Source organism: Hyperolius riggenbachi, chromosome 2 (assembly GCF_040937935.1).
Source record: "Hyperolius riggenbachi isolate aHypRig1 chromosome 2, aHypRig1.pri, whole genome shotgun sequence".
NCBI classification, from domain to species: Eukaryota; Metazoa; Chordata; class Amphibia; order Anura; family Hyperoliidae; genus Hyperolius; species Hyperolius riggenbachi.
In genome coordinates, this window is record NC_090647.1 from 127,422,332 (window position 1) to 127,437,624 (window position 15,293).

The 15,293-nt window shown below is 42.6% G+C and overlaps 1 protein-coding gene across 1 annotated transcript; it reads right to left on the bottom strand.

Annotated features, from left to right (window-relative positions):
* Positions 1–1,144: 1,144 nt before the first annotated feature.
* On the bottom strand, positions 1,145–10,413 carry LOC137544070 (chymotrypsin-like elastase family member 1). The gene is made up of 6 exons (XM_068265133.1): positions 10,225–10,413; positions 9,728–9,853; positions 7,484–7,620; positions 2,996–3,141; positions 2,518–2,667; positions 1,145–1,236 (listed from the first exon to the last, which is right to left on the bottom strand). The coding sequence occupies exons 1-6, from the start codon at positions 10,287–10,289 to the stop codon at positions 1,228–1,230; spliced, it is 633 nt and encodes a 210-aa protein (XP_068121234.1). The 5' UTR covers positions 10,290–10,413; the 3' UTR covers positions 1,145–1,227.
* Positions 10,414–15,293: the final 4,880 nt, after the last annotated feature.

Below are 15,293 nucleotides of genomic sequence, written 5' to 3' on the forward strand. Positions count from 1 at the left end.
CAGGAATGTGAATGGGTCCTAATGAATTTATGAGGGGATCTGCTCCTCTCCTTATCTTTAAAACTAGGATGGGAGAAATTTCCTGGAGAATCTTTATTGCCCCCCTTTTAGATAACCTTTTTCCTGTGTGGGTGGTCTGGTTTTAGGGTGAATGGCTTCTTTCAGTAAGTACAAACAAACACTCCCTCACATCCCCCAGGGCAGGGGTGGTGAGATGGAAGAGCACTGAGTTTCTAAAAGCCAGGCATATGAATTAAAGGGGCTCTCCAGATCATAGTTTGGGCGCATTTACATGCGCTTGCCGCAATGGCGTTCGCAAAATCGTGACATACAACCAGAATCGCTAGTGTATAGCAAGCCTATAGACCCTGCAAGGGATGCTGCCATGGCGGTGACGGAGTTGGGGGGTTGTCTTGATCCAGAAGCCATAAGGGGCCCTGTTGGGGGAGAAGTTTCTTTTCCCTGTCCTGTGAGACTGGCAACTAAGGGCACGGAGAGAAAAAAAACGTTCTGCACAATTGTTCTAATGTCTGCATCTGTTTAGCTACTGACTAGGAATCATACAAAGATTTGAAGACAGTCCCTATTCAGTGTTCAGCAGGCTCTTGTGTACAGCGTCCAGCCCCCAACCTCTCTACACCTTTCCAAGTCCTCTGTACTGTAGTGTAGTGATGCTGGGGAAGTCTGCAGAGCCAGTTCTACTCCATCAGAGATGGACAGAGTGAGTGTAACAAGCTGAGGCTGTGAGCACACTCGTCTGTCGGTTTTCTGTATGCATTTCCTGCACACCATGTGTGTCTGTATGTATGAAAACATGCACGTTTTATAACAGATGCTAATGTAATTGATAGAGAAAATGCCTGCAGTGCTTCACTTTTGTCTGTTTTTATCAGCATGAGGACAACACATGTAAGTGTGCACTAGTCAATTGAATAACATTGGTTCTCAGTTTACCTGTACAGAAAGCGAGGGGAGATGGAGGGGCCACAACTAAAGTTTCGCAGGGGCCCCAGTGATTTCTAGTAATGCCCCTGTATAGTTTATAAGCTTTATAGAACCACATCACCCCAACATGAAGACAGCCTGTTGTCATTTCATAATTCAAAAAAACAGAGCACAGTAAGTGATGTTCAATAATGTCATTTATTAAATATTTTGCTTTGAAAAGAGAGTTCCAGTATTTTCATTTCCAGGTGAGGTCTTGTATGTTTCTCCAATTAAGTGATGTTACACATTCTAAAGCAAAGAGAAGATGGAGAAGATAGCATGATTAAAATACAACCAACCCAAAAGTTTCAGTCTGAGGACAGTCCGGGAGATTTATAAAATGAGAATTCACTATAACAAGGCACATATGTAATACATGTAAAGCTGTTAAACACCAGATGATTGTTTTTTTATACTAGTGTCAAAGGGGCCGATTCAATTCACTTTTTCTCCTAAGTTTTCTCCAAGAATTTTTCAAAATCTTTCCAAGCGATGGAGCGCAGCGTCACCATTGCCACAGGTCTCCGCCTTCAATGCCGCTCACTGTGCTACCACCAACTATACTAGCTATACTGGAGCAGTTATACTGGGGGCAACTATACTACCTATACTGGGGGCAACTATACTACCTATACTGGGGGGAAACTATACTATCTGTACTGGGGCAACTATACTACCTATACTGTGGGGCAACTATACTACCTATACTGTGGGGCAACTTTACTACCTATACTGGGGGGCAACTATACTATCTGTACTGGGGCAACTATACTACCTATACTGGGGCAACTATACTAGCTACCTAAACTGGGGACAACTTTATTACATATACTGGGGCAACTATGCTATGTATTCTGGGGCAGCTATATTACCTATACTGGTGGCACCTATACCTGGCATTGCCTGACGTAACACGCTTAGTCTGCCGCACTCGCTCCTTTTTTTCCATTTTTTTGGGGAGGGGGGGCTCACTGCTTGCCTATCACTGCCACTTACGGCCATACTGACTAACTGTAAATCTCAAGAGACGCCAAGCATAGCTTTTCTGAATAAAGAAAGAAGCCACTGAGGAGTTGTTCATCATATACTGGCAGGCTGGCCCTCAGTTTACCAACTGGCTGGCCATAAATGACAAGGAGGCTTGGTGTTAATTGTCATTGCACAGTATGATTCATTCTCCTTAGCCCCTCCCCTCCATTAATGTAACAACTGGGGTACAGAGGCATGCCAAGCATGGTGCCCCTTCTGTGTAGGGCCAATAGCAGATGTATGGCAATAATGGCATTACCTTCTCCTTTTCCTTTGTGGGAGGGATTATATAGATATGAATGTCAGGCTTATAGGGATATATACATGCATACATGACTAGTTACAGTATCTTACAAATATATGAGGAGAAATGTGTGAGGAGAAGTTGGTCTGTCAATATGAATTTTAGTTATGGTTCAAATAAGGCTGGAAATAAGAAAATGTTCAATATAGGTGTGAAAGCTTGCAGACATTGTATATGGATATCAAATGAAAACTTACGCTGTTGATCCAGTCGATGTAAGCGGACACTCTGGTGAACACGGTGGGCTTCTGGTAAGCGTTGCATCCAAATGCATACACAAAGCTGGTTACACCATGGACCTCGTATGCACCATTAACGAGACAGTTCAGAGGTCCACCGGAATCACCCTGTTATGTGAACACAGAGAGGATATCAGTACTAACATTTAAAAGCTATACCATTATTTTAATTAAAGCTTAATTTTTCATACCATCATAATTAGTTAACGTCTTTGGGCTATATGCAATTAATTTTTTCTCCTGAGTTTTTTGTTTTCAGCACTTTGTGATGGAAAACGTACCAAAAAGTGAGTAAAAAAAGCTTGCTGGTGGTTTAAAAGGCACTTTATTGACAAGTTTGAAAATCTCCCCTAGGAGAAAACTTAAGAGAAAAGGCTAATTGCATATGGGCCCTTGTAATCTGTTTAGTATAGAATTAAAAAGCTATCGGGCTTACACTGCAGCCAGCCTGGGCTCCATTGCCTCCAGCACACACCAAGGTGGTCTTCAAAGTGCTGCCCCAGAAGGATCTGTTAGAGCAGGTTGAGTAGTCAACAAGGGGCAGAGGAGCCTCCTGGAGGATGGAGGGATAAGATCCATAAGCTGAAAGAAAATTCATCAGCAATATTTTAGCAAGGAAACAGCAACATATTTAGCATTGATTGTATAGAATACCCTGAACATGTGACCTTCCTGGAATTGCAACTAGGAATATCCGTGTTTGATTTGGGTTCATATTTTTCTACATTTTTTATTAATGAATTTTTTTTTCCAAGCTTATAACTTCATAGGGAGATAGAGATTGGTTGATATAACAGTTTCATTTACAGATCAGGTCATAATTTCATATCTTTTCCTTTGTTTTTAAATCAGATTCTTTTTATAAAATAAGAGTTTACAGTGCAGTAGAAGCTAAACTTGTTTTTATATATTGAGGTTTTTTAGACCAGCTCGATCTGCTTCCATATTTTTCCCTTGTTTGGTTGTGCATTATAATCAAGCCTTGCAAGTAAGATAAAATGTATGCCATCTTATGGTTGCACAGCCCATTGTGATGGATTGATGTTAATGGTTAATATCTGTGGTCAACTTGGCTCTGAAGTGTATAGTCAGCTTATACTGAGAAGTACTTTCTGGTTATTAATATTTTGGGGTTATTGTTTGATTTATATGATTTAATTTATAATTATTCTGACAACTTGTGTATTAAATAAATTAATTATTTGAAAAGTAAATAGTTGCTTTGACTTTTCACTCTTTGTACCAGTAGCTTGAGAAACTCGCTATAAGAACTTAAGGGTGGGTGTTTAAAGGAATACTATCGATACCCAAGTGTTCTAAAATGACAATGTACAAATAATGTCTAAGTAGCTGTGTAAACATTTTCTGACTTTTCATGTTAAATATCAGAGGCAAAAGCTGTAATTTATTGAGGGTAGGATTTAGCTATATTGGGACAAATCAATTGCAGAAGGGGTGTCTTCTTCAATGCACAGCCAGAGTTGCATATCAGACTACAGAAAGCAAATATCAAACATATCAAACTCTGAAAGCAAAAACAGTATGAAAAAGCTGTGACAATTAGTTACATTTCCTCTGCTCTCTTCAGACACGTCAGTCAGAAACACAGGACATAGGAGCTGCAGCTGTTGGGAGCTCTCTTCTTTGTCACACACAGAGCTGCATATAGAGTTAACTGATCAAGTGTGAGGGGAATTTCCCCTCTCCTCATGGCTCAGTCAGCCGTCAGTTTTGGCGTCAGTAAAGTTTGAATGTATATTGATAACAGTAAACAAAGAAGTTGCTACTAAAATATACACACCAGCACTTAGCATCACTTCCCAAACAATTCCTGTGTCAATTGAAAAAAATATGTGAATCGATAGTATTCCTTTAATATAATAAGACTCCTCCCATTTTTTTTGTAGGAGGCCTTAGCTTTTGATTTTATACATCCAGTTATAGTTTATATAACCGTATCGTATAAAAACGTCTGACACTCCCACTTTATGCATTCACTTGTACTCTAGTGGTACCGCCTTTAATAACCCCCTGGTAGTCTAGTGGTATCCCTTGCCTTTTTAACTAATAGTAGTCTAGTGTTATCTCCCCCCCCCCCTTATCACTGGTAGTCTAATAGTCACTCCCTCCAATCCCCCCTTGCAGAGATCAGTGTGACTGTAAGTATTAGTCACCCTTTCTGGTTCCTGTGGCAATGGGCACTGTCCTCCTCTCATTCATACCACCGACCTTTAGTGTCAGCATGTACTGGGCCCCAGCTGATGAGGTTGTCAAGCTGGGATTCATTACATGAGGACTCAAGAGGAATAAGGTCTGTATGAGAGGAGATGAGAGCCAATCACCGCAGGAACCAGGAGGGGTTATACTTAGCCACCCATGCTTCTAGCTGCATACTCGCAACCTCCAGAGGAAAACACGCGCCACTGAACGAAAATGGCGGAAAACTCGACTAAACCAGGTTTTCCTACAGTACAAGACTAACCTGCAGCAGTTCCACACTGCCCTTGCTCATGCGAAGCAGGAATACTTTACCAAGCTCATCGGAGCACAAGCTTCCAATCCCCGGCGTCTTTTTAGCACCTTCAACTCCCTGCTTAAACCCACCCCCCCACCTTCTGTTTCCTCCCTCTCTGCCACAGATTTAGCCACCCACTTCACCAACAAAATAGTCTCCATCCGTCAGGAAATATCCAATCTTCAATCTTCACCTCCCACCCCCCCCCCCAAACCGCTCCTCCTCCACCCTACCCTCCCCTCACATCCTTCACTCCTACTACCACTGAGGAGGTCAACCACCTACTGCAGACTTCCCATACCACTACCTCCCCCCTTGACCCTATCCCTTCTGATCTACTTCAGCCTCACTTCACGGATCTGGCCCCAGTCCTCACTACCATGTTTAACCTCTCCCTATCCACAGGCACCTTCCCCTCAGACTTCAAGCAGGCCACTGTACTGCCTCTGCTCAAGAAACCCTCCCTCGACCCCTCGCTACCCTCCAACTACCGCCCGATCTCCCTCCTCCCCTTCGCCTCAAAACTCCTTGAGCGTCTGGTTCACAAACGCCTGACCCAGTACCTCAATGCCAACTCACTACTAGACCCACTGCAATCTGGATTTCGGCCTGCCCACTCAACCGAAACGGCTCTCACCAAAGTGGTCAATGACCTTGCCTTAGCTAAAGCTGAAGGTAAATACACCATTCTCCTCCTCCTTGACCTTTCAGCAGCTTTTGATACAGTAGATCATCCCCTACTCCTCCAGTCCCTCCAATCCATGGGCATTCACGATCTCGCCCTGACCTGGCTTTCATCCTACCTCTCCAACCGCTCCTTCACGACCTCCTTCAATGAGTCCTCGTCCACCCCCAACCACCTCTCAGTGGGAGTCCCCCAAGGCTCGGTCCTTGGCCCCCTACTGTTCTCCCTATACACATCCTCCATTGGCAAGGTTATCTCCTCCATGGGTTTTAACTATCATCTGTATGCAGATGACACCCAAATCTATCTCCACACCCCTGACATATCCACCACTACCATGGACAAGGTCTCCTCCTGCCTATCTGCCATCTCCTCCTGGATGTCCGCTAGGTTCCTAAAACTAAATCTAGACAAAACGGAATTTATGATCTTCCCACCCCGGTCATCCCTGGACCTCCCAGATGTGCAGGTCACTGTTAACCACACTACTATTCACCCTACCTCTCAAGCCCGCTGTCTGGGTGTCACCCTGGACTCCGCACTCTCCTTCACTCCCCACATCCAAAACCTCACAAAGTCCTGCAACTTCCACCTTCGTAACATCTGTAAGATTCGCCCTTTCCTGACCCCTGCCACCACCAAACTCCTCATCCATGCCCTCATAATTTCCCGCCTCGACTACTGCAATGCCCTTCTGTCTGGACTCCCTAAGACCCGAATAGCCCCACTGCAGTCCATCATGAATGCGGCTGCCAGAATTATCCACTCCTCCCATCGCTCCACCAGGGCGGCTCCCCTCCGTGAATCCCTCCACTGGCTTCCTATCCAGTCCAGAATCAGATTCAAGATATTGTGTCTGACCTACAAATCCATCCACAAAACCTGTCCAACCTACATTTCTGATCTTACTCAGAGATACACACCAAGCCGCTCACTCCGCTCCTCCAATGAACTTCGCCTGACCGTCCCCCGCATCACCCAGTCCCATGCACGCCTCCAAGACTTCTCAAGAGCCGCTCCGACACTATGGAACTCCCTACCTCCACCCATTAGGGCAGCCCCCTCCTTCAACACCTTCAAGAAGGCCCTCAAAACTCACCTTTTCACTCTTGCCTACCACCCCTCACAATTGCTCTAAACCCACAGCCGAACTCTGGTCCCCTACCTCTCGTGTCCCTACCTCTCCCTCTAGATTGTAAGCCTTTGGGCAGGGTCCTCAATCCTTTTGTGTCCTACCTGATCATGCACCTCTATTACTGTGCACCCATGCTATGCATTTGAGTGAACCTAACTTGCCTAACTCCATGCTCCCATCCAGTGACTGACTAAGCATTACCTTGTACGCATACTGTGCTGTGTGATCTGGTTTGCTTGTATTCCTGTATTGTCATATTGCTGTTTGTCACCCCTAAATATTGTCTGTAACCTAAATTAATGTCCAGCGCTGCGTAATATGTTGGCGCTTTATAAATACAACAAATAAATAAATAAATAAATAATACTGAACCAAGCTAGAGAGTTCCAGAGATCAGACACCAGTGTATTACACCCTGGTTAGTGCCCTACTTCTTCCCTGCTGTGATGGGCACAAAAGCATGCTAGTGTGCGGGCTGTGCTCATCAATGCTGCAAACTAAAATTCATTTCCTTCTGGTACAACTGGGGGCAGGGAGGATGTAAATGTACTGTTGTCAGTGCACAAGTTTTAATTAGTATTCCACTTACTGGTGAGTCTTCCCCATCCACTAATGGTGCAGCTGTGGTTATGAGCCAAGATAGTTCCTTCAGCTGGAAGAGAGGCCAGTCTTACGTAGCTGTTTATAGTAGCACTGGAAGCCAGATGCAGGATAGCAATGTCATAACTGCAGAGAGAATGACAGACATTTATACATGACAATTTGTCACTATTGCAGACACTGGTGCACATGACAGGTGGGGGCCCCTGGCCCTGCCACCACGCGGAACCTCCAACATGGGGGAGAGCACTTCCTAGCACATCTTAGCACATCCTAGGCTTAGCACATCCCAGTCTTTCATTGAGTAATTGTTTTCCAAGAATTGGTGTTTTTAGGCATTTGTATTGGAAAATACAGGTGTAAGGTGCAGAAAACACTTTTTTTTTTGCCCTTCCTAGTTTTCATATCACAAGTAACACTATTATAAAGCATCTCAAAGTATATTCTTTGGGTCTTCCTGGTTATAAAAATACCATATAAGCCATATTGCATTACTAGTTGGGCATGTAGTGGAACATTATTGCCAGTCTGTGTGTCTGTAGTGACCGGATGCGATCGCTAGTGTGCACAGTTTGGAGACTCCAGTGCTGTACAGAGGTTTCGCTAAGCAACAGCACAGCAATGCATCTGAACAGCATTTGGGCCCAAACTGCATAGTGATTGCATCAGATTGCTATAGGTGGCAGATGGCTAAAGCAGCAATTATTGCATTTTAAATAGGTGCAAGAGCATTGGCAATGAGGGTGCACATTGTCAGATTCCTGGTTATAATCACATTGAAACCTTGGGCCATATGCAATTTACTTTTTCTCCTGTGTTTTCTCCTAGGAGATCATTTTGGAATCATCTTTGATTTAAAGAAAAACAACTTGTTGGCCCTTTGCAATAGAAATAGTACCAAAAAGTGGGTGAAAAAGTACAGTGAAAATTATTTTGAGCATTTTCTTGGTTGCTGGTGGTTTGAGAGGAATTGTTTATAATTTCTTCTGGAGACTTAGATAGTAGTTTTAGACAAAGCAAGGTCACCATGTCTTCCTATATATTAGGAATTAAATATTATGCTGAAATTAGTGACGGCAGCAATCCTCAAATGTTACGGTAAACTTAAAATGGCAGACTGATAAAACATTTTTAATTAACAGATTATACTTTATAATCTTTATAAAATTAATATATACAATTCATATTTGTAATACTTCTTTACAAAGAAATAATAAAATTAAATTATTTAGATAACTGATCAGTATGCCCCTTATTCTATAAGTATGGTTAAGGTGTTTAAATATGTATTCAATTATAATAGGCTGTAAGCTACAGGTCTACTGTACATGCTTTGCTGGGTCAAAATAGTCAACCCCATTTCAGAAAAGGACAGACACATTCCAAACTAATTAGAAGAAAGACATATTATCAGAAGTGCGTCATAAAAGATAAAATGAAAATTTTCCGAATGTTTGTAGAAGAGCCATGATTGCTTGGCTATAAAGGCCTTATCAGATGGAAGAAGGAAACGCTACTTGGAACTTTTTCATATTATGTATACCGTATATGCTGAATAATAGGAAAATACATTTTTTATATAAAATCAAACACCAAGTGCTCTGATTCATTTCAAGGTATACCCTCAATCTATAATTACTGTTATAGAGGGTTCAGACCCCGCTATGCCAGATTTATATGATAACAATGCTTTAAAGGATAACTGAAGTGAAAAGAATATGGAGACTGCCATATTTATGCCATATTTATTTATTTTTAAACATTTATTAATTGCCTGGAAACCCTGCTGATTTATTTGGCTGCAGTGGGGTCTGAATAGCACCAGAAACAAGCATGGAGCTAATCTTGTCAGATCTGACAATATTGTCCGAAACCCCTGATCTGCATATGCTTGTTCAGGGTCTATTGCTAAAAGTATTAGAGGCAGAGGAACAGCAGGACAGCCAGGAATTTGGTATTGACTAAAAGGAAATAAATATAGCAGCCTCCATATACCTCTTATTACAGTTATCCTTTAAAGGCTTGATCCTTTACTGAGTTAGCGGTCATGCAAATGTAAAGAACTGCTCAGGCTTTTGACAACGTGTGCACATGCAGGAGCGCCCATACACGCTTCTATAATCTTTGTTGACCCGTTGATGCCTTGTCACATAAGTCCTGTTACATTTATTTTCCATGTTTTGCAAAATTAAAACTAAATATTGCATTTATATTTTATAAGTTGGTATCGTACCCAGCGCCAACATTTTTGGTGTCCCAGGAAGTATGAATACGGATCGCAGACACAGAGATCTCCTGTTCAGTTCCGTCATTGTTGCTCAGGTCGTGTTCCCCCAACACCACACGATAAGTTTCAGGTCTTAACACAGATAAAGGAATAGTTAGTTTAAAATATATATATATATATATATATATATATATATATATATATATATATATATATATATATATATATATATATATCACATAAGTACCATTTTATATACTGCATTTAAATCATATTCTCTGTTTCAACCAGTAGTTACCAACAGTTCTTTTTGTTTTATGGGCCCAAAATATATTTTATTTATTAAACAAACTAGTATGACGGAACCCTTTACAGAGTCACAATTAGTTGAATTAGCTAAATGGCACTACTTTTCCTGTATGTCTTTATAAACCTCCATCATCCTGCTGTTGGGGCAATGATGCAGCATATCTAAAGGAATACTAAGGATGAAAACTACGTACCCACATTGAGATTTTTTGGATGATTTTTCCACCGACCAGTGACTTTCTGCATGACCAGCGATCATGTGACTTGGGTACGTGTATGAGATTAGACGAATTACGCTTTGCGATGAATGGCAATTATGACTGTCACGGCGGATTGGATCTTTAAGATCCCCGATGACGCCAACGCAAAGTGCTGCAATCGTTTGAACTCTTGTTCGCGACTGTCGTGTGCCATCATGTGACGTTGCGTGCTCCCTCGGTTAGGAGGATGGATTGGGAAAAAGCTTGTCCGTCGGGATGCATAGCTGAACGTTCCCCCGATCCATCTACCAGAGGGTACAAGCCTTAAGGATGTAGCATTTTTATGTTTTACAACCCTGGAACTAATCATGTTGTCATAGCAGTCATAGCTTCCTTCTTAGCACTTCCTGTTAGGTAATGTAGCTCACTGGGATGTTTTTTTGATCAGTATGTCCACAAGATGGGTGGATGAATGTATACAGCTGACATTTAAGGGACTTTCTCAGCTAAAGTGGATTTACACTTTCCTATCATCCAGGAAGTGGAGACCTGAGTCACATTATATTAGAATTGCTGTGCACTCTGTTCTGTTCTCTGAGGAACAAGAAGCTGACATACAGGTACACAGAATCATGTTATGTTTGGAAGAGCCCTGACTAGAAGGATTGACATGGAGGAATTTCATGACTGCCACTTCAAACATTTAAGGTCCCTTTTACACATGCAGGATATATTTTACTGCAAGGGGCCGCAAAAGCAATCAAAGTCTATGGAGACTTTCACACTTACTGCGGTCCCTTGTGGTGCGCTGGAATTATTTGAGCCAACGTTAGGACAACAGCGCATTACCCTATGCACCGCTCTTAATGCATGGTGCTTGGGGTAATGGTAGGATAACAACGGAGCACGTTGCAGCGCACATGTGCGGACCGACAGGAATCCCAGTGACGTATTTCCTGCCCAGCATGGAGTATGTAACTGAGTGGGGGCGGTGTTATGCATATGACCCTGTCAGCGCACTCTGCAGCAGGGTCATATGTTTGTTATTTTTTGAGCTTTGGTCGGAAGCAGCAGGGGCATCACATCACCAGCAAAACACAAAAAAAAAAAGATGTAAAACTGGCCTAAAAAGCATTGACATTTTTTTTTCCCGATTTTACTTTTACATTAGGGTTGTATGGTTGAGTGCTGTATAGGGCTGCCATCTTATTTCACTCCTTAGCATCCATCTTTTTTTTTTTTGCACTTATTGCCTGGTGCTACTGGACATTTTTTTTATATGCTTTTGCAATATGATATCTTATAATCTGTTGCAAAGGTCATCTGAGACTTTTGCAAAAATCAGATTCATGTGATAAGAATAAGCTCTGGCCACTGAACTATGATATTGTTACCTTTCCACGCAGTGAGCGGCAGTCAGGACGCGGTTGGCACGGATGAGGGAGCCTCCGCAGGTGTGGAACCAGCTGCTGCCAGAGATGAACTGGAGAGATACCTGGGAGAGAAGACATTATAATGATGACATTGTATAATCAGTAGCGAATGTGTAAGCCTGTCCCATTGGGCCAGATCAAGCTTTCCCTTTGCCCATGGCAATTACCTGCTCATGGTGATCAGGGGGTGGGTGGGCACATTATGAGACACTACAGCAATTGGTTTTGGGTCATACTCTGGGAGACAAGGCTTCCAGCCCAGAGCTAAGTGGGTGCACAAAGGTGAATCACAATCTCTCCAAATGGTGGGCTCAGCCTGACAGGGCTCCTGAAAACACAGCTCCCATCCTGCTTTAGGATGCTTGAGTAGGTACTGTACAATGCACTGATGTAGCAATAGCCCCCCTTACTCCTGCCGTCATGGGGGAGGGGTTTCAGGGGCCCGCTTCCATGGCCACCTTTCAGAGCAGTGACAGCAGAGTGTCACACCTTACCTGGTTCATGCAGTGGGACAGGTGCTCACTCCTCTCTTCAGGGCAACTCTTCTCCATGCAGTCCATCTCCTTGTGGCTCCCATCTCTGCACATCATGTGATGTGGATTGGGAGACGCAAAGTAAAGTATGAAGCTCAGCTGCCACTTCTCTGCTGTATCTTAGGTGGGGGAGGGGGCTACCTAAAACTTGGTTCTTGGGGGATTCAGATTTTCAGATTTTGCTGATGGGGCGGGAGGAAGGGCAGCCAGCAACAACTAGTTACACCCCTTATTTAAACAGAATGTGTGTTGCTCCACCATCGGGTAATGTATAATTGCAAATTAGGGTTGCTGCGGTATACCGCGGTTTGATTTTGTGTGGTAATCATACCATGCACAGTCCTCTATTACCGGTTTTGGGGGAGGGGGAAGATGCAGCAGTGAGGGCACGAACAGCAGCAGGGGTGGGATGCAGCAGCGGGAACAGAAACAACAGCGGGGTAATCAGACACTCACATTGCCAGTATCCAATCGCTGCATGTACAACTTACTTCTTCCTGTTCCTGCATTTCATCTCACTTTAATAGTGCCTACTGCCTACATCGTTCCCCCTATCCACAGCGACCTGGAGGATGAATAGTATTTAACACCACCAGGACTTTTGCATGAGCAGGGTGTGCTGTTTTACAGCTTTACCTTGCCCCCAAATCTCCTGGTGGCTTAATCATATGTATGCCGAGGGAGTGGGGCACATCTGGCTACCATACTGGAGGTGGGGGGGCACATTATTTAATATAAGGGGAGGCCACGGTCCAAATACTTGTGTAATACCGTATACCGTTATACCTTCATACCGTGGTATTTTTTGAGACGACTATCATACTGTGAAGATTTCATACCATTGCAACCCTACTTGCAAATATGTGGAATAAACCTGTTTATGACAATTACAGAAACCCAGATAGCTCATGGTTACCCAGAGCCAGTAGGACCCAGAGCCAGTATGACAATCAGAGACAGTGGGGTTTTTGTTTGGTTTTTGTTGTTGTTTTTTTCAGGCATTTTGGGTATGACCCAGAAGACTTGGCAAGATTTGGCCCTGTGTGTCCTGAGGAGGCGTGCCTAGCACATGAAACAGCTGTAGACCAGGGGCTGTTATTGTGCCTGTTTGCCATGTGTTCAATAAACAAAGCTTGCTTGGAGAGGACCGGAGTCCGTATCTTTTGTTCCTGTTGTGAATTTGGCATAATGTTTTGGATTGTAAAGGTGTTCGTTTAAAGGAACCCAAGGTTTGAACCCGACCTGTGTGTGGGTCATCACGATTTTCATGATTTTTCAGGAGACCTTACTATTTAAAAACACATACGATTTTAAAAATGCAACACAACGCAGCCAGTGTGTACAGGCCCTAAGGGCTGTTTTACACTGAACGCTGAAAAACTGATATATTTTAACTGATCAGTTTGTCTGCAGAAGCGCATTGTGAAAAAGCTTTCAGTTAAAATGAGTAGGTGTGAACTGACTCATAGGGAAACATGGAAATTTCCGCCAACTGGTAAACCAGCCCTATACTATTTTCTGCAGTTTCCAAAATATATAGTTAAAAAATTGTCAGGTATTATACTGTATTATGAGCTTTATACAAGCTTTTCTTATAGCTATCCATTTTATATACAAGCTTCCTCTACATAATAACTGCAATGTGCCCCTGTGAGCTTCTATGTATATGAATAGCAGCTTCTGCTGTAGCCTTATGTCTCACCTGCCATGGCCAGGCATTCTTAGCGGAATTGGCTCCTCCCACTACACGTGCATTGTCCTGAGAATCTTCAATGTACTGAACATCAAGGCAGTGTCCTTTAGGAAGAAGAGATACATTTAATGACATGTCATTTTATCATTATTGGTTATGGTTTGTCATTCATCTATGAAGTGTCAGGTCTAGTGTAAGATATACAGGTGTCAGGTCCTCTTTAAAGGCTAATCTGCCAAAAATATTGTTTCCATTTTAGTTTGATTTTGGTCAGCTGAACTCAGTGCCAGCTTGTTATCTCTAATGCTGGGAATAAACAATGAGTTTTTAGGCAGATTTACTGGCCTAGCAATTTTCCCTGAACATTTTTCTGATTGATTCATTGATCATTTTTCTGATCGATTCCCATTCACTTCTACGAGAAATCAATCAGAAAAACAAACAAAATTAGATTGGACCTGTTGGAAATTATCTATCGAGCCATCTATCTGCCAAAAAAACTCATGGTGTATTCCCAGCATAAAGCTCTCTGGTAGCGGATGTCCCATGAGATGCCGCAGAGTACAGCAGAGAAAACAAATTGTTGGATTAACAATAGCTGTGGACAATGGTGTAGCTAAGTAGCTAGGGGCCCCGGCACAAGTTTTACATTGGGCCCCTCTTAAGCAATTGATATGGAGCACTAAAAATACATCTGCAGTGACAGAGAGTTGTAAGCAGGAGAAAGAGAACACTTTGCTAATGATAAACATTATTCAAAGCCCATATAGAGGTGGTCATTACCAGCATAGAACCAATAAAGAGCGAATACAGCAGTTGAAGGAGGGCCCTTAACCATTTATTGCAGTGGAGGCAGTATATCTACGCCCCAGTGGTAACTAATAATGGTTCCAGGGCCGTAGATATTCGTACCTCGCTCCCGATCACGTTCTCGGCCAGCCCGCTAGCACAAACAGTTTCCATTCACCGATCTAAGTGCCGGTTTCAATCATCACTGGCATCAATGAGATGCTGTGTGCTTATTGACAAAATGGAAGTGAAAACATACACGTATTACTTTCTGTAATGTGGGTATGAGCAACACACAACACATTAGGGATAAACTGAGGGGGGGGGGGGGGGGCGCATCTAGTGGCCAAATAGTAAACTACACCCTAGTACAGTACATTATATGCAAATACTTTTTTTTCCTGTTAAAATTAACCCCTTACCTCCCCCACTATCCCATAGTTTTCAAAATAAAATATTTGTATTATATTAAAAAAAAACAATGACATAAAAAATACATAAATAGTTATCTTAGGGAATTAACTTTTTTAATATGTATGTCATGAGGGTATATTACTGTTATTTTGGGGCATGTAATTAGTGCTGAATGCAAAACCGTAAAAAAATTCTCCTTTA